General features: G+C 42.1%; 1 protein-coding gene across 1 annotated transcript in view; it reads left to right on the forward strand.

The window, feature by feature from the left end:
• Positions 1-966: 966 nt before the first annotated feature.
• BPGM (bisphosphoglycerate mutase) overlaps positions 967-19,367 on the forward strand; it is a 28,501-nt gene continuing 10,100 nt past the window's right edge. The window contains exons 1-2 of the mRNA XM_090286808.1: positions 967-1,075; positions 12,658-13,318. Coding sequence (XP_090142934.1) covers positions 12,718-13,318 — 601 coding nt within the window. The 5' untranslated portion in view covers positions 967-1,075; positions 12,658-12,717. The remainder of the gene's footprint in view (positions 1,076-12,657; positions 13,319-19,367) is intronic.

Raw genomic sequence — 19,367 nt, forward strand, 5'->3', positions numbered from 1 at the left:
GTCACAAAGCTACTGGACTGGTTGAGGATGCAATGCGAAATCCTCCCAAGTGGGCACTAAACATTAAGTAGGGCAGCTTCTAGAAATCGAGCAGGGGACTTCCCCGTGTGGTCAGGCAAACATACCATTCCGTATCTTTCTCACCTACTCACAAGAAAAGTTCTGACATTTGTGCTTCAAAGCCGTGTGCAGTCGTTGCAGCCTGCTAAGAAACTTATAGGGCCTCGTGACAGGCTTCGGGGATTTTCATAGGTTTCTGCAGTTCGGTAATTGTGGCCTCCAAATTTATAACTCTCCTCACTCCACTCCGTCCTTCCTGCGTCTGTTGTATAAGCATCGATGCTTTCCACGTATTATTTTCCTCTCCCACCCAAGACAGTATCAGGGAACTGCCTAACGGGAGTCCCTATAAAATACTAACTGAAAGCGCGGATGAGCTATCGTCCATAAAGTCGGCACTTTAAAGGCTTTTGTTCTGATCACGATTCAAGACTTAAAACCGCAAGGAAAGCAGCTTTCCTCCGCGACACCGCCCACCTTCTTCCCCAGGTTGAAGTCTCCCACGAGCAAAAAAAAAAAAAAAAAGGGCATCACCTTATCACTTCCAAGATTTCGCCGAGACTTCTCTACATTCACAGGCACTTTCCTCACGACGCCAAATGGTTTCTAGCACCTCAGCCATTTAAGAGCTCCCCAGTGCTGAGGTCTTTCCATCGCGGGGTCGACGTTCTCGGCTTTGTTTTTTCTACTTCCCCGGGCCCAAGCCCGCCCACCGGTGTCGAAGACACTCCTTTACTGGTCCGGAAATATGCTCGTCTCTGCAGAGAGCCAATCAGAGCCTCACTTTCCACCCCAGGGATTTGGGAAGCGGAAAAGACCTCGACCGGTTCCTGGGAGTAAGGCGGGGCCGTAAATGAGTGACATCTCAATCCTCCAATAGGCAGAGCGCTAGGTCCGGCCCCTCTGGCGCCCGGGCTAGAAAAGAGCGTTGATGCCGGCAGCAGGCATGAGTCCTAGGCGGCGCTGCTTGCTCAGCGGCTCTAAGGAGCGGGTGCTGCTGGTGGCCTCTTTGCAGGTGAGTGGTTTTGTTTTAGAATATTGCTCTTGAGAATGTTTCCATTTTAAAATAACGTGATGTTTTATTTTGGAGTGCGGGAAGGCCAGTCCCTTTATTCCCCCGGTGCAGTCTTTGAATCTGGCGCTCGCTAGTCCGCCCCTCAACCTAACCCCTTACGTATCCCCCCAGGTCCCTCTGTGCTGCCCCTTTCTCAGAACGAGCCTGTCCGGGAGTCCCAGATCTGTTAGCTGACGGCGGGACTTGCCTTGGCAGTGATGCCTTGACGGCAAGAATAAATAGGAATTGAAGGGAGGGATGAACTCACTTCTCCTGGACGTCTGGCAGAGCCCCATCCATGGTAGGGCTCCTGGAAGGAAGCTCAGTGTCTTTCCAGGGCCATGCCACTATATTTAGGGCGATGGCAGACCTGGCCAAAAAGTCTTAAGTCGACGAAATATACGTAAATGCCATGAAAAGAGAAGAAGGTGACTATCTGCAAATGATTTTATCTGGCGCTCAAATCTGGCCCCAAATCACAGGTTCTTAGAATCACTACCAAAAAAAAAAAGCATTTCTCCTGCTTTCTTTGGGTATGGGGGGAGGGCGCTGCGTGACTAGAGAAGGGCAATAGAAATACATAAAGGAAGTCCCAGTTAAGTTTTGAAGGCTAATTGGTTGTTAGCTAACTTAGGATAACTCCAGTTCCCCCACCACCTCCCTTCCAAATTAGGGAGAGTTTATAGCTTGTGAGTGGTACCAAAACGTTAACCGACTGAATGCAGACTTTGAAGGAGGAAAAAGAAAAAATCAAATACTGTTTTGCATCCGTGGCTAATTAGGTTTTCGAGAATGAAAGCAGAATCCATGTCAATGCGTCCTTTATTTTAAAACTGATGCCCCAGAGGCCAGGGACTAGGTTTTCTCCATCTCTGTTTTCTGGTAGCACCCCCACACCACCATAGATGCTTCTCAAATTGTGGTGGACGTGAGAGAAGCATAACCCAAACAGATGGTGTTGTGGAAGGAGCTCTGAGTTGCAGGTCAAGACACCTAGATTTTAGTCTTGAAGCCATTGCTATTTGTGTGATCTTAAACAAATCATTTCAATTCTCCGACTCTTAATTGTTGCGTCTTAAAAAAAAACGATGTTGCCTTAGATTATTTCTGAGATCCACGCCTGTGTTAAAGATTTGTTTTAAAATGAAGATGATTAGACATTTTCTACAAGTATGTATATAACAGAATCTCATTGCAGTAAATTCCGTACTTACCTGTTAGCAAATAAAACTTCCCAGCTGCGAAGGCAATACTTGTTGTTTTGTGTCCATATTTAAGCCAAATGGATCATGGGAGAAAATCTGGTCATTTTACAGACCGACCAATGTACCGAGGTATAATGTAGTGGAAAATGTCATTTTTTTATTCCATCACCCAGAGGCAACCGCTGTTAGTGTTTGGGTAGATCTTTTGCTCTCTCTTCCTCTTTTGCTTTCTACAGTTGGTTGAAATTAAGTGGCACCTTTCATTTTAAGTAATGACCGATACATCTAAATTCAGCCATGCAAATGTTTGAACTGATAGATACGTCTCTTGAAATCCTTGGAATGAAATCTGGTATGAGAGAATGTTTATATGGGGAAATAGAACTACAAGAATTACTTCACAAAAATCTTTCACTGAAGCTTGGCCACAAATATGGAAAAAACTTACTTTATAAAATGTAAATTAAGTGTCAGCCACCTCATTAAAGCATTTGGTTTGTAGAATGTTGCTATTTGCTATGCTTCAAAGGACTGTATCTTACCATCAACTTTACCCCACCTCCCACCAAGAAACACACACACACACACACACACACACACCCCCCCCATTTGATTTCATTCCTCCTTCCGCTAGCTAACTGAAGTTTTTCTTTACTCACCTCTTACTTTTTCTCAGCTTTTGCTTCTGCTCATGCCATCAGGAAGGGAAGGGCACCTTCAGGGGCCTGAGGTTGGTGCCAGTCTTCATGGGTTAGCTAGAGTCTGCTCCATTCAACCCCGAATACCTCTCACTTTTTGGTAGAGTGCTTCACCATAATTGCATTTAGTCTTCCTAATAGCCTCTGAGGACAGTAATTTTATTATCCTCACCTTTTGGGACCAGGATCCTGAAGCCCAGAGAATTTAAATACCTTGGTCAAGGTCACATGGCCAGTAAGTAGCAAAGGCAGGACTGATATCCAAGTTTCTTGACTTAAAACTTTTGGGATTTGGTGGAGCTTGTGTTGACAAAAGCTGCTACTCTGGAGAAATAAGTAACCAGAGATAGGAAGGAGGTGTGGCGAGTGGGTGCTGTGCACATCAGCAATGCCATGCTGGCTGGAGCAAGCAGCGTGCCCAGGAAACAGACATCTTGTGTGTACCTCTGTCCTGTGAATGGGGGTCTGCCTGCCCTGCTTTGTTCCCCTGGTAACAAGTGATCAGTAGTCGATGTAAAGTGGGAGATGACAGGGGAATCGTGCCTAGAAAACACCTCTAGGTGATAGCACTTGCTCCTGGTAAAGAGGTGTTCTTAGAATGCAAATATGAATGGAAAAGTTACTATAAAGCTGGGAAAAGTAATAGATGCTGGACCACTAGGTGCCTTTAGGTACATTCATGTTCAAACTTCTATATTGAGCTTGATTTGGAGGAAAGTGTATTTTGTTAAGACTCTGAGGAACTCAGCTCCAGATTTCATTTTCCTTAAGAACTGTTATTTTTTACTTTACTAGGAACACGGTTAACCTCTCTCATAATAGGAATATGGTTAACTTCTCTCTCTCTCTTTTTTTCTATATCCTCAAATATATAGCCATCTCATCTTTGGTAGAGTTAGGTTTCTAATGCAATGGGGGTTGAGTTACGCAGTGATGATTGGGACCAGGGAAAATACCTGAGTGGTCTGTGGTAGCATCTGAATAGTTACTATTTCAGGGTAAGCTTTGGATCAAAGCAACTCTGGCTCTGTATCCTTTATTTTCTGTTACTTCAACATTATATCATTGATCACATCTCTTACTCAGTTTTTGGATACAGAAAATGGAAAACAAAAGTTTTAGGCTGATCGTTATCCTGTAATTTTACCCACCTGTTCATGAGTTGTCATAATAGAATATTAGAAATTATTACTTTTCGAATCCCTGAGGAAGGGAGGAAGCAATGTCCTAGGAGCATTAATTTGAAAGACAAGACAAGCCTCAGATATGGTAGGGTTGGGGGAGGTATGTGAAATTATATGGTTTAATAAGGGGCAGGAGTAGGAGGCAGCAGCTAGATTATTATGCTACATTTGTTGAAACTACCTAGCCATTCTGGAGGTACTGTAGAAGTAACCTCAGTAAATGCAGTGCCTTGCATGTGTACCAGTCCTTTACCTACCTACCCTCTCCATCCCTGCCTTGCCAAAAGGATGCTGACCTTGAAACATAACTTCAGTTTTATGGTGGCATTTACAGAAATAATACTTTTTGCTCTGTAGCCAATTTAGAATATGTGTGTGTGTGTGTGTGTGTGTGTGTGTGTGTGTAGTGCGAAGGGTATTTGAAAATATAAATCACTTGCAAAGTGTGTTTGCTTTGAATCACCTATTTGTTTCTTGATTGCCAAGGCAATTAATTGCATAGCACCTATTCTTGAGCAAATATACATTCATTTGAAGTGCGAGGCACCATGACAGTTTATGGAGATGTCTAATAGAAGTAAAGCACCTCAAAATGACAGATTATATTTTGAAGTTGGTTAACAGGATGAATAATTTTTCCTTAGAGTTTTTCTTTAACCCATTATTAAGTAACTAAGCAGATGTAAACTACGCAGACTGATTTAAATGTCCTCAGTATTATATTCTGTGAGGAATACAAACAGTTATGAGTGGGATTCCATTACTCAAGGTACTTGCTGTCCTGGCCAGTAATAAAATCAGGTGATTTAATCATGTTGGGATTATTCTGTGGCAGGATGCTTACAGCTTCAAAATGGTGATGTGATTAGTAGAACAGAGGATGGTATCGTGCTAGGCCAGGTATTGGCAAATTAAGGCCTTCTGGCCCACTCCCTGCTTTTGTACAACCCAGGAACAATGAATGGTTTTTACATTTTTTAATGGTTGAAATCAAAGAATAACAATATTTCATGTCCAGGGAAATTATATGAAATTCTAATTTTAGTGTTCACACATAAAGTTTTATTGGATCACAGCCACATTTATTCAGCTATGTATTGTCTAAGGCTTTCAGCTACAATAGCAGATTATAGCACCATCTACACAACAAGCCTAAAAAATGCCCTGTTTGCCCTTTTACAGAGAGTTGCCAGCACCTGAGCTAAGCTATAGTGTCTTTCACGTTGATTTCCGTCACATTTCAACAGCCATTATCCTGTTGCAGGTCTTCATTATATGTTACCCAGATTACTGCAAAAGCCTCACAAGTGTTCATATCCCTGGTTTTTCCCATCTCCAACTGTATTTGTAAGCGCTGCCTGATTCTTCTAAAATACATATTACTAAACCTTTAATGATGTCCCAGTGTTTACAGAAGAAACTACATTCTCTGGCATAAGGCCCTTCTGAAGTCACTCTTCAGTCTTATCTTTCTAGGCTAGTCTCCTCCTACTTCCTTGTTATACCCTATACTTAGGGTGATCATATAATTTTCCAAATGGGACATTCAAGTGTGAAAGGAGCCCGGTAATAATTATGTTGGGGAAAGAGGCCTAAAGCAAGGGTCAAACCAGGACATATGGTCGCCCTACCTATTCTCCAGTCGGCTTAAGTGGGCCACTGTTTTTCATATGCATCTGTTCCCTTGCCTCTTCTCACTGGCCCCTTAGGCTAGAATCCCTTTTCTTTTTTATAGAAATCTAAATCTTTTCCAATCCAGCTTCAATAGTGCCATGTCCATGAAGGCTTATTCTAAAATAATCTCTTTTTCTCTTTCTCTCTCTCTCTTTTTTTTACCTCCCTTGTGAGTCTCCTCTCATGATTATCTCATGATGTGGCTTATTTTCTGCTTTTGTAATACATGACACACACACACACACACACACACACAGCCCTCACCTTTCTCTCACCAGTTTCTTGAAGACATAATCCATGTTGGTTTCTACATTCCTCATAGGCCTAGCATTGTGCCGTGCCTGAGTGGGGTTTGCAACGCATGTTTGAAAAATGAATTAATTAACCAGACTAGGGAGACGGATAAGTATTTGGGGCTGTCAGTTTTTAAACCAACCATTTTAATGTGATTAAGTGGTGAGGAAAGTTGTGTTTCTAGGGACTGAGGACAGAGCCTTGGGTGCCAGTGTGGCGGTGTAGCAGAGTGCTTCAAGGCAGAAGTCTAGGCTTTGGGGTCCAGCCTGCCTGTGACCGAACTGCAGCTCTGCCAGTTGCAATCTGTGTCACCTTGGGCGAGTTAACTTCTCCTGAGTGTCTGCATCTGTGCAGTGGGACTAATCACAGTACCCCCTCTGTAGACTGGCAGTTGAGGATTCAAAGGGAGTCCCAAGCATGTAGTGGGCACTCCATGAATGTCAGCTGCTGTGACACCCTATGATATCGTCATCATCATAGTACTACTGCTGGCGAGTAGGGAAATGCAGAGACCTAAGACAAGGACAGAACAATAGAAGATCTGGGGGAGGTGCAGTGTTGAAATCTTAAAGAATTTTTTTCCTCGATGGAAGTCGTCAGCTTCAGAGTGTGAGTCCTGAGAGAAGATGGTCTCTTACTAAGAAATAATTAAACTGCAGCCTTTTGAGAGGCCATTTCAGTAGAGCGGGCAAGGCACAAGTTAGGTGTCAGGGAACTAAAAATGTGATGGCTAGGGGAAAGGAAAAACAGCAGAAAAGAAAGGGAGAGGAGATGACACACAGTCATGTTAAAATACAGTTTTCTTTTCAGCCATAGCAGACTTGAAAAAGGAAGGAAGCCCAGGGTATGAATTCAGTGACCTCTGTGGCCCTTCTTTGGTTTGAAGTATCAATAAATCGTCAACTAAAATTAGTGCTTAATTCAAGTGTTGGTAACCCTTGCCGAGGGACAAATGAAGAAGAACCTTAAGAACCAACTCTAGGGTGGTAAGTTTCACCCAAAATACAACCTGATATTTAAAAAGAACGGTTTTTAATTTGAGGGTGGGGAGTGTATAATCTTAGTATGATACCTATGTTGGGGTGACTGTTGCCCAACTTGACTTTATGCCTTGAGGTTTTTCTCAAAAACAGTCATAAGCTGAGCCCCCCGTTACAGTCACCTTGCTTGTGTTCATTTTATAAAATGCTGCCTGCGTTTGGAAAGACAAGTCGTGACTGGAGATGTTCCTGCGAAATGAAGCCAAGGAAGCCTAAGTCCTCAAACCAAGACTCTAAAAGTCTTCAGTGGTGACGTAGGAACAGCTCAGGGATCAGGGGAAGAAGACCTGAAATTGTCACTTGGTGGCTAATGTTTTTGAACAAGTTAATTGGAGTCTCTCTTTTTCTGGGGAAATTATGGCCAGCCATGAACATACAAAACCGTAAAGGGCACAAAAATATAATGCATGGTTATTCTTGGCTCTGGCTTTGCCATTAAATACACTGGGATTCTAGAATTAAAGCTTTCTAACATCTCAGGCCTGCCAACGGACTGATCTTACTTTGGCAGTTACAGCTAAAACTGTCAAGCCTCAGGCTCATTAGCACAATATAATCATCTTTGTCTAACTGACTTTGATTCGGTCAGCACACCTACTAAGTACTTAGGTATGTGTCAAGTGGCGCGCCAGGTTCTGGGAGACAGCCGGCCGTGTCAGACCAGCCGGAAAGCAGCTTGCAGTCTTAACATTTAAGCTAAGCTCTAAAGTGTGCCGTTCACTGCAGTAGCCACCGGGCACATGTGGCTGGTGAGCCCTTGAAATGTGGCTAGTCCAAATTGAGATGTGCTTTAGTATAAAATGCTCACCAGGTTTCAAAGACTTACTAGGAAAAGAAGATAAAAGACCTCGTTAAGAATTTTATATAGCTCATATGTTGGACTGATAATTTTTGAACCTGTAGAGTTAGAGAAAATATATTATGCAAGTTCATTTTCCCTATTTCTTTTAGCTTTGAATGTGGCTTTAGAACCTATGTAGCTTGCATTACATTTTAACTGGACACAGCTGATCTAGAGGAGGACGTTACCTAAAGCAGCAGGGGTGGCACCGAAGTGAAGGTGGACGGGAGGCAGATGGGCTGAGCGAGGGTTCTGGGTAGGACCTGGTCCGTGCAGAGGTCCTGAGGCGAGAAAGATCACGGCATTCTCAAGGAAATAAAAGAAAACCAAAGCCTTGTAGGTCACATTAATGATTTTGAACTTTATCCTTAGATCAACAGGAAGTAATTGAGGGTTTTAAATGGTGTGCTTAATTTTCAGGAAGTTTGTAGTTAATAAATGAGGGCAAGAGAACTACAGTTGAATATGACAGCACTTTCAGAGTCAAAGCCCCCCCCCCCCCCTTAAAAAGAGAAAGATGGTAGGGTGGAGGTATTTGGTTGGGAAGTATCATTGAGAGGGAGCAGGACCCTGCCGTCCGATCACCTGCCCTTGTCCCTGTCCCAGAATATGAGGCACAAACACCCCCCACTAAAGAGGAGCAGACAACTGGGAGGCAGTTTGCATTCAGTTCAGTTTCAGCTTGGTTACAGCTCAGAGCTGGGGGAAGCATTGCAGGAAGAGTCCAAAGTTGAGTGGGAGTTTGATTACAGAGCTGGGACTCTGCAGGGTCAGGAACAAGGAAGCCCAGCACATGTGGGGATTAGAGGGTCTGTCCTTTGAAAGAGTGGGTTGGACAATAACAGAGGAAAGCTTGGATTACAGCCTGGAGGCTGGGGTCTGACCATCTCCTGGGGCCTTCCCATTCATCTGTGGCCAGGAGGACATTTCCCTTTAAGCCACAGGTCATAAGCTTAGCAGACCCAATCTACCCTGCAGACATATTTTATTTAGCTCACATTTAAGAAATATATTCAAATGAGTAACCAGTAGTATGTCAGGTATCACACAAAAATGCACATTTCCATGTTTTTGACAGTTGGAAGATCTAGGAACCTCACTTTCTCAGTAGGAGCTGAAGTGATCATTTTTATTTTTAAAGCATTCATTTATCCTAAAAACAACTAGAATCTTTAGGCTCTGTGTGGTCTGACTCTTAAGTCTTGCATTCTCTCCAGACTTGGCTTTCAGCAGTCCCATTTTGTTTTAGTTCTTCAAAAAGTTCTAAGAATAGTATACTTAGTTTGGTGAGACCAGGTTATCCAGAAGCTTTGTCAGTTTACGTAAGAGAACCATCTATGTTCCCTGCAGCTCAGCACTGTTCCCACCACCTTGTACCCCTGCATCCCTGCTCTTCACACATCTGTCCGGCCGTTAGGACATGTGACACTGCTGGCCGTGCCTTAAACTTTAACTCAAACTGACTAGTGTCGTGTGTCTGTTGGTGAACACTTGGTGTACCAGCAGCCATGATGATGAAAATCTTAAAGATGACCAACTTTAAAGCTCAACAGCTCCTTTGTAAATATTTAGCAGTTATTTAAAATGGGAAAAGTCAGTTGTTAGCAGCAAGAAGGGCAGAGGGAAGTGGCTTTTTGTTTACGTGAGATAAAAGCGCTAGCTTGGGACCTTACTCTCTATTCACACCCTCTGCACCAGAGGGAGGGAAGCGTATGTATTTTTGCAGTCTTTGTGGCCGTAGTACTGTTTCTCTGCTCCAGTATATGAGGTCTGTCCAGAAGGTATCCAGCCATGTAATAAGAAAAGTACAGACACTTATTGAAGAAGATTCAAGATACAAGAAACATTGTAATAGGACAATGATGCCTCAGTCCCCTTCAAAGTAGGCACCTTGGGACCTCACTCAGTTCTCCCAGTCACCATCAGCTGCCCTGTCGTATTTTCCTGAATCTCATCTATGGTCTGAAATCTCCTCACTTTCCAAGGTGATTTTAGTTTTGGGAAAAGCCAGAAGTCACAGGGCGCCAAATCTGGATTATAGTGGAGCTGAGTCACCTGGGTGATTTGATGTTTCACCAAAAAACTGCACAAAATGTGATGCTTGAGCAAGCCTGTTGTCGTGATAACGCTTCCAGTTACCAGTTGCCCATAGTTGCGGCCTTCTGAGTCATCCGAATAATTTCCTTGGAGAAATGTTCAAGCTTAACGCAAAATTTGAGGCAGATTTGTTGCTCTGCATTTTGAATGTGACGGCCACGCAGTACACATGCTCACTCAATAGTGTCTACCACCCCCAAGACTATTACAGTGAAGTCGTCATTGTTCACACATGTGCAGATTCTAGTTCACTCTCCTTGCTGCGAGGTTACACTGATGTCACGTAAACGGTTTTTGTTAAATTAACAATAGCTGGATATCTTCCAGACAGACCTCATATATATTTTGAGTGGGAAAAAACAGAGAAAGTGTTTTATTCCTTAAACAAAGTAAGCAAATGCAACAGATTAAAATACTGCAAAGCTTGGTGGTAGGTACCTGAGTGTCCCTGATATTATTTAATGCATTTTTTGGTCCCTTTGATAGAGTTCATAACCAAAAGATGGCGCAGAAGTGCATCTGCCTACAAAATCTGTCCATAATATCCCTCTTCATTTGAAGGGGCAAATAGCCCATTAATGTAAGGAGGCTTCTTGCTTCATAAGACAAAGTAAGGGTTGAGGCAGATGAATAGTTGATAGCTTCTCTTTTCTTCATCCTCCACCACCACCACCACCAGAAAACAAGACAATAAATGTTAGAGGGGTGCATGCAGTTTCTCATGGGCCTAACGCTTCCACTACTTGGTGGGTTGGAGCCCTTTAAAGAAACGATACAAAAATACCTTTCTTTTGTAAATTACCCACGCACGCACTCATCCATGTGAATTCATTATTTGGTCTCCCAGTGCCTTAAAAGGAGTTTGTTCCAGTGAGGGCACCCAAAGCTCAAGCTTCATCAGCTTCATGATTATTCTGCTTCTGGGTCCCAGTAATCACCTAGCCAAACGCTGCTCAGATGCCTTCAACCCATTTTCTGTTCTTTTGACACACTGGTGGCCCTCTGGGCCAAGGACAGAGACATCACTCTTCCTCTGGAAATTCTTGGTGAGGGGCCTTCATCTGAGGCCCGAGCTCAGGCTTGTCCAGGGACTTCATGCTTTTCTCCCTGCTCCACGCTCACTGAAGCTCCAACCCTGGTGCCTGATGAGAAAGGGAAACCATACACCCAATTGCTGGAGCCTTCCCCTGCTTGCAAATCACCCGAGTCAGCTGCCTTCCACCGAAGCCTAATTGTGAAGCCCTACCCCACCTTCAGAATCTCTAGGAACGAGTTATAGAAAGGAAGAAACTAGATCTAGATTCCAATTAACTTTGTCACTGATGGTTATATAACTGTGGCTGAATCACAGTTTCAGTGGGACAGAAAATCTCCCATAATGCAAGTTGCCAAGAATGACAGAAGACCAGGCCCCGATGTTCACGTAATCTGTACTCCCTGGTGTGGAAAACACTGGGGTGGAGGTGGAGAGCGCGGGGCTGGTAAACCGAACAGCGTTTGTCAGTGAAGATACGCCCACTGCCAGCTGAAGGCAGGCAGGCTGAGGCAACCGGGCACGGGGGCACGCAGTGGGCCCAGTAGATCTTTGGGTCAGCAGCCTCACTTAGCAAGTTCGGAACACTTTTTGCTGGTGGCTGCCTTCCACTCTACTAGATTCTTCTCCCACTGAGTTGTGGCTGGTGTGTGTAGGATAACTGAAGGCCTGGGGGGAGGAGACGGGACCTCCTTATCACTGAGCTTCCTCTCGCTCCCATAGACCTGCTCCTGTTAATCTGTTTCTACAGGCAGCGTTTCTCAGCTGCTGGCCTTTGATAGCTTGTTTGCATCCGGATTTATTCCTGCCTCAAGCTCTGTCTTGAGGCAGGTGAGAGATTATTTATAGGTGAGTACCCTGTTAGGTGTTAATGTAGCTTTAAGTCACTTTTAATGTTGTTTGAATGTCGAACATTTGATTTTCTTGTATGTGGCGTATAGCCTGTGGCATTGAAGAGTTAGTCACCACCAATCAGTGGTTTACATACCTGATACATGTGGTGGGTCATTGAATTAACAGGTATATAATAAGGTGAGACTGGTAAATATTCTTTTTCTACCAGAAGAAAAACAAATTAAGAAGGATGCCTTCTATCTAGAATCAGCTACTAGTCATCTTTGTAGACATCTACAACTCATTCTGTTAAATCCTCTCTTCTGTAAATAAACTCCTTTGATCTGGCGGAAATGCAGCATGCCATTAGAATAAAGTATCCAGGTTATTGTACGTCATACAATTAACATATTATCTAGCCATCAGAAAATTTAAGTCAACTAGGTTCCCTGTAATTAATTATCTTAGAATATGCCTTTACGTGCTGTAACGTATGAGTTGCCGGATATCTGATACCAAAACTGTTCAAAGGAATAACCCTAGTTTATTTTAGAAACTGGCTGTTGTAACATTGTGCTTCCTTTCCCTGGTCGTTAGCTGAGTGAAGAATATAATGTATGCTTTTTGTTTCTTCTCTTTCTAGATGTACGTCTGTCACTGAACATAGGCCATTTGAAGGCAGGAGGAAAGCTCATCCGTCAGTATGTCCAAGTACAAACTGGTTATGTTAAGACATGGAGAGGGTGCTTGGAACAAAGAGAATCGTTTTTGTAGCTGGGTGGATCAGAAACTTAACAGTGATGGTTTGGAGGAAGCTCGAAACTGTGGGAAACAACTCAAAGCGCTGAACTTTGAGTTTGATCTTGTATTCACATCTGTCCTTAACCGGTCCATTCACACAGCCTGGCTGATCCTGGAAGAGCTGGGGCAGGAGTGGGTTCCTGTGGAAAGCTCCTGGCGTCTGAATGAGCGTCACTATGGAGCCTTGATTGGTCTCAATAGGGAGAAAATGGCTTTGAATCACGGCGAAGAGCAGGTGAGGCTCTGGAGAAGAAGCTACAATGTGACCCCGCCACCTATCGAAGAGTCTCATCCTTACTACCATGAAATCTACAATGACCGGAGGTACAAAGTGTGTGATGTACCTTTGGATCAACTGCCACGGTCTGAAAGTTTAAAGGATGTTCTGGAGAGACTCCTTCCCTTTTGGAATGAAAGGATTGCTCCTGAAGTATTAAGTGGCAAAACCATTCTGATATCTGCTCATGGAAATAGCAGCAGGGCACTCCTGAAACATCTGGAAGGTACCATCTTTATGCTACTGCTTATTAGAGGTTGCTGATGTTATAGGTGGGCCATAATCTAGAAAGGACAAGGTTGCTAAGCTAACAATGCACAGTCTACACAATAGACTTCTCTTCCCTGTTCTCTTTTCGTCATCAGTCTTTTAAGAATTATTTTGTCCTATAAATCAACAACTCTCTGCCTTTTCTATTCATGTTATCTGGAGCAGTGGTTTCCAAACTTCAGTAAGCATCAGAATCACCCGGAGGGAGAGCTTGGGCTGCCACAGATTGCTGGCCTTGTTGGAGTTTCTGAACTTGTAGACCTGGGGCCTCCAGCCTGAGAATTTGCATTTGTAAGAAGTTTTCAGGTGATGTTGACGCTGTGGCTTGGGGTTCTCCATTTAAGAACTAAAGGACTATATAGCTTTGTTGTAGTAAGATAAAAGGAGGCCAGGGAGGGAAGAAGTTTCAGTAGAGATGTTACTCAAAGCAAACTAATCTATTTGAGTCTTTCAAGATAAGGAAAATTATCTAGACTCCACAGTTTTGCTCACGTTCTTCCAACCTTAAACAATGGTTGCTGTGTTTTCAGGCCTAGGTTTCTTGAACAATTCTTTTGTTCTAGTCCCCTCTTTCCAGACCCAGGCTTAGTCTTTGATTGAGAGAAAGTTGGGGGGAAGGGAGGAAAATAAAAAGAGGGCTCATTGCAGGTAATCAGTAGTACTAGATGTTGTGTTCTAAATGTATTGTGAAATGTATTGTATTGTTACCTGTCTCTCAACATGAATTAAAGAACCATTCTGAGGACTCAGACTCACCAGTGTTAGTGTTGGGCATCAGTGATTACACTGTGACATTTTCAGGACATGTCTCATCCCCTTCTGTCCCTTCATTAATTAATCCCAGCTAGTTGTGCTTTCTGAGTGATCTGCTGTGTCTGGTGTTTTCCTGACTGTCGTCACTGTCGGCAGTTAACTTACTGATGCTAGAACGCGTTTCTTGAACATTCCTTTTCCATTCTGCTTTACTTTTCTGTATGGGGCTGTGAAAAACGGAAGTGTTAACCTTGAATGTGAATCAGTGAAAATAGGGTATTGGAAACAAAATAAAGCGATCTTTATGAGATTTTACTGTAAACTTTTTAGCATGTGTTTCTTTACCCCTAATTTTTATAACACGGCCAACAGCCAAATCATTACTCGTATACCTGTATCCATTCGTTGTGCAGACGTCTGAGAACTACAGACTTTATTGGCTGTTAAAAACTTCATTGGCTAGACATGGCGCTCAATCTGTTTGTGTATGTATATATATATCTCATTTACTCAGCTATATAAATGGTTCTATTCTTCCTTGTTCAGAATAGTCAGATACTTGATTAAATGATATATAACTTAGTCATTATTGGACTATAGTACTTTATTGTTTGAAGAAGAGTTGAGGGTCCTCTTAGGACAACAGCAGGCTGAAATTCACAATTTCAAAGTTACTTCCAGAAGATGTACTCTTTCTCACATGCCAATTTCTTTCTTCAGAGGTGGAATTTAGCTCTCTTTGTGACCGGACACTCTTCCCGAAAGAAAATGTTATCATCTTCAGGATCTTCTTTGCTTCCCTGTCTTATCTAGGAAGCCTTCCCTTTAAAAACAATCTCCTACCCAGAGGCATGGATTAAGGTTGGTTGAGGCCTGGACACAGAAGAAAATATTGGGCCCCTTAAAAAAAAAAAAGAGAGAGACAGGGAAAATAAAAATATATGTTAACCATATTTTATGCAGCGTAGTAATGAAACCAAACTTGGTGTCATTAGAAAAAAGTGTAAGTTGGGGTTTTGCGGGGCCCTTCAGAAGTCGGGGCCCAGGGCGCCCGCTGTTAAATTCGCCTCTGCTCCTGCCATTTAGTGCCATTTACTCTATTTCAGGTTTAGATGTCTTTAAGATTATTCTGTAGCCCAACTGTAGCTCATTCTAGTGCCTTCTCCTATTAGCGCATTGATGATTTAACTATTTATTACTGTTCTTTTTTGAAGGAAATATGATGTTTTAACAAATCGTTAAAGGAGACTGTCACCGTCCTGGCTGGGTGGCCCAGTAGGTTGTAGCTTTGTTCCATGTGCCAAAGGATTGCAGGTTCTCTTCCTGGTTGGGCACACACATACTTTGGGGGTCTGATCCTTGATTGGGGTGTGTGCAGGAGGGAATCGATTGATATTTCTCTCTCACATTGATGGTTCTCTGTCTCTCTCCCTTTCTCTCTCTCTAAAGTCAATAATTAAAGAAAAAAATATCCTCAGGTGAGGATTATTTTTGGGCTGTAGTGCCCCCTGGTGATACTGTTAAGATTTGTGAAGTTCTTTGATGTTGCTGTGATTCCCTATAATGATTTACTCCCACGCCCTAACATGGAAGAAATTATTTCGTGTGCATGAAAAAGACTGGAGTGTATTTTATAATGTAACTATAATCACTTTATAATTACTTCTCTCTTATTTTAGGAGTCCTCTAAATGCCATTTTCCACTAATAGAATTTCTTTCATTGTGTATATTGAAGAATAAGATCCAAGCATTCTATGTCACAGCTCTAAGAATTAAGCATAAGTGACTTTCCCAAGATCAGAAGAAATAGTGTATGTTATTTCTTCCATGTCATTTCTGTTAATTTAGTGAGATTTCAGCCCTTTTAAAGCTTGTTCTAAATATATCATATTTTTCATTCCATAAGAGGTACTCCCCCCCTCCCAAAGTAGGGGGAAATGTCTGTGCGTCTTATGGAACAAATATTGTGTCACAGACCGTGACGTGTATTACCTGACCTGTCAGTGAAGGATGAAACCGTTGTATGGTCATTCAAAAAATGTGGCATTAGCAATGCCTTAGATGGAACTGAAGATAGGATCATATATGAAGATAGCGAAGAAAGTAGTATCAGTGATTGTGAGTAACTGAGCTTCATAAATTCTGACACTAGCAATGACGAGTTCTTGGGGTTCCCAGAAAACTAGAAGAGTACTTGAACCTTAAAGTCTCTCCTCACTTGTTAATGACAGTGATGATGGTTCTTAATACCGCTGTTGACTGCTGTTCACTTTACATGGTTGAAATATTATTCTGTTATATTTTATTAAATATTTTAGTACACCATTTGGTTCAGAATATTTTCTTTTTTCTTGTTTTCCACCTCTAAACCTAGGTGCGTCTTATGGTCAGGTGCATCTTATAGTGCAAAAAATACGGTATGTGCTCACTGGAATGGGACTACCAACATGAGACCTCTTATCTTGCCATGCATAACTTTCAGGAGCTCAAGTTTTAGGGCTACAGTGGTACTTGACAAATTCCCAGCCTAAAAAGCATCCCATTGAATTTGGATGCTAACTTTTCAAGACTCCAAAAATTAAGTGGATATTTCTTACTTTAGGGGGAAAATGTAGATTTTTGTTTTATAAGAAGAAATACTTGCCAATTCGTGTTTGTGTTTTTTGTTTTAAAAACATCAAAATTTACCATCTTGACTGTGCATTTATTTTTACTCTAAGATTATATGACCATACACCCGATTTTCTGGTTAATATCTTTTATCGTAGAGCAATTATTAATAGCATCCTCTTTCACTTTCAGAAGTGCTCCAGCTTGGATAAGTTATACTTACTACTATAAAGATGTTAGCTTTCTCTAATATTAAGAAAGTATCCTTGAAGTTAATGTGGCTAGATTCCATATGTTCTATTAACACAGAAGTTACTAAATTTTTTGCATTGATTACCAAAGTAAAAATGATTGTGGTTATAGATTCATCTGATTCCTAGTCATGCTTCCTAAATATGCTTATATAAAATTCTCCCCTATAAAACAGGATCTTTCAAAGAACGGGGGCAATTTTTCCCTGTATTGTCTTACTGCCTAACAGACTTAAAATATTTCACCTTCTCCTGGGAAGGAGTGTGGTGACTGATAGAATCAATGCCAGAATACTGTCGTATCATAAAAGTACTTTCTTCTTATTCTTTACGACTATAACTTCGGGGTAGGAAGAAAGAGGACCCAATAACTGATTAGAGTATTGGTTGACCCTGAAATCTCAAGGTGCCTCTGGTAATGAGGGTATTCTAGTGTTCCTCATCTTCTCTAGATTGTATATACCTCAACAACGGAGAGGGTTGGTGCTTTAGACGTTACGTTGTTTCTCTACTATTTGGTGTTAATGACATAACTCTACAGGCAATCAAATCCTGACGGGCACTTTTTCCATTTGGGGGAAGAACATGGGTGCTGTTGAAGGAAAGATGAAACCCATACAGACCTCAGATGACTTGGGTACGAGCATGATCATTAGATGGGGTCGCCAGTTCCGCCCAAACCCAGTCTACTGTCTCTACACACGATGACCACTTTGGCTTTTTTGTTTTAAATTTTTTTCAGAAAAGTAGCTCTTCCCTTGATCTGTTTTTTGTTTGGAATAGTGTGTTTTAAGGAGCCACGTCAGGAGTATCTTTGGCAGGTAAACCATAAAAGGGTAACTTGATGCAAGTAATTGAGTCTTAAATTATTACTGCTGTTACTCCAACGTGGTAGCCTGTGAATGGCTTTCACGCTGTAGTCTGTGCGTGGTGTTCCCTGATACCGCTCTGCAAGGCGGCCGTCTTTTGAGTGCATACTTTGTGCCAAGTGCAGTTCTTGTTTAATGTAGGAACTAGCACACGGCTCTGAACTCACTGGAAAGCTATGGTTCAATACTATGTTTTACTCTGCTCTTTCGTGTATCCAGGTCATTTTAAAAATTTCATTTGATCAATCATTGATCACTAAGCTGGTTTGCTGAAAGAAACTTTAAAGAGGAGTTAAGGTCAGTGAAGCCAGTAGGGTGGTCCTAATCCAATATGACTGGTAGCCTTTTAAGAAGAGGAAACTTGGATACAGGCACACACAGAGGGAAGACCCTGTGAAGACACAAGGAGGTGACAGCCATCTCCAAGTCAAGAAGAGCGGCCTTAGGGAAAAAAAAAAAATTCCTTGATATCTCTAGAATTGTGAGAAATTTTCTGGTTTTTTAAAGCTGTTATGTATTGTATGATTCCATTTATATGCCATTCAGGAAAAGGCAAGACTATTCCGTCAGAAAACAGATCAATGAAGGAGGGTAGGCTGTAAAGGGGCACAGGAAATTTGGGGGGATGATAGAACTATTCTGTACATCAGGAAGGGTGAATTTCACTGTATGTAAATTATAGTTCAGTTTTAAAAGACTTAACTAACTTTATCTAGTGAATAGGCCATTGCTCCAATTGGGACCTTGCCTTTTGTTTTACAAAATAATAGACTAGATTAGTTTGTTGATTAGTAGAATTGAATGGAAGTTACTATGTCCATCTACCTGTTTCTGTGAAAACGAACCTGGGGGCATCATTATGTTTTCTCAGTGCTCAGGGGCTATTGGTGCTGACTTTATTTAGCACCTACACTGCGGTCAGTGCAGGGAATTACCTTTTAAAGTCCTTCTTTCTTCTTCCCAAGAAGCTATGTACAAGCTGCTGGACCGTGAAGTTTTGTGCTTAGAGGTTGTGAACTCCTTTAGCAAAGGTTTTTCTGCCCCCAAATTACTTCTTCTCATTTGCCATCCGATTCTAAGTTCCATTCTTAAGTGGGCCTTCCGTTGATCTTTCTCCCTTTTTCACAACCACCTAGTCTAGTAGGTCACTAGGACCTCCTGGAGTCCAAGCAGGAGCGCAGCACAGTGAGAGGCGAGTGTGGCTGAGTCCGAGCTAGTTAACACGCCTGGACCAGAACTGCCAACACAGGCTTTGAGCAGGATGGCCTCCACCCTGTGGAATTACTTACTTATATCATATCTCTGCTTTTAAGTTATATGTAAGTTTGGGATTGTTTTACTTTTAATTTAATAGTAATTCTTAATACTTTTAGGAGAGAGAAGACTTAAAGCAGATGTGAAATATTATATAGTAAGAAAACTCCTACCTACGGGACTGCCATACTGATTTCAGCAGCACAATTTCCTGTGCTATACATACTAACAAGTTCAGATTGAAGCAGGGCCCACCTCTCACTGGTT

Source organism: Furipterus horrens, unplaced genomic scaffold, assembly GCF_987537825.1.
Source record: "Furipterus horrens unplaced genomic scaffold, mFurHor1.1.pri manual_scaffold_9, whole genome shotgun sequence".
NCBI lineage: Eukaryota > Metazoa > Chordata > Mammalia > Chiroptera > Furipteridae > Furipterus > Furipterus horrens.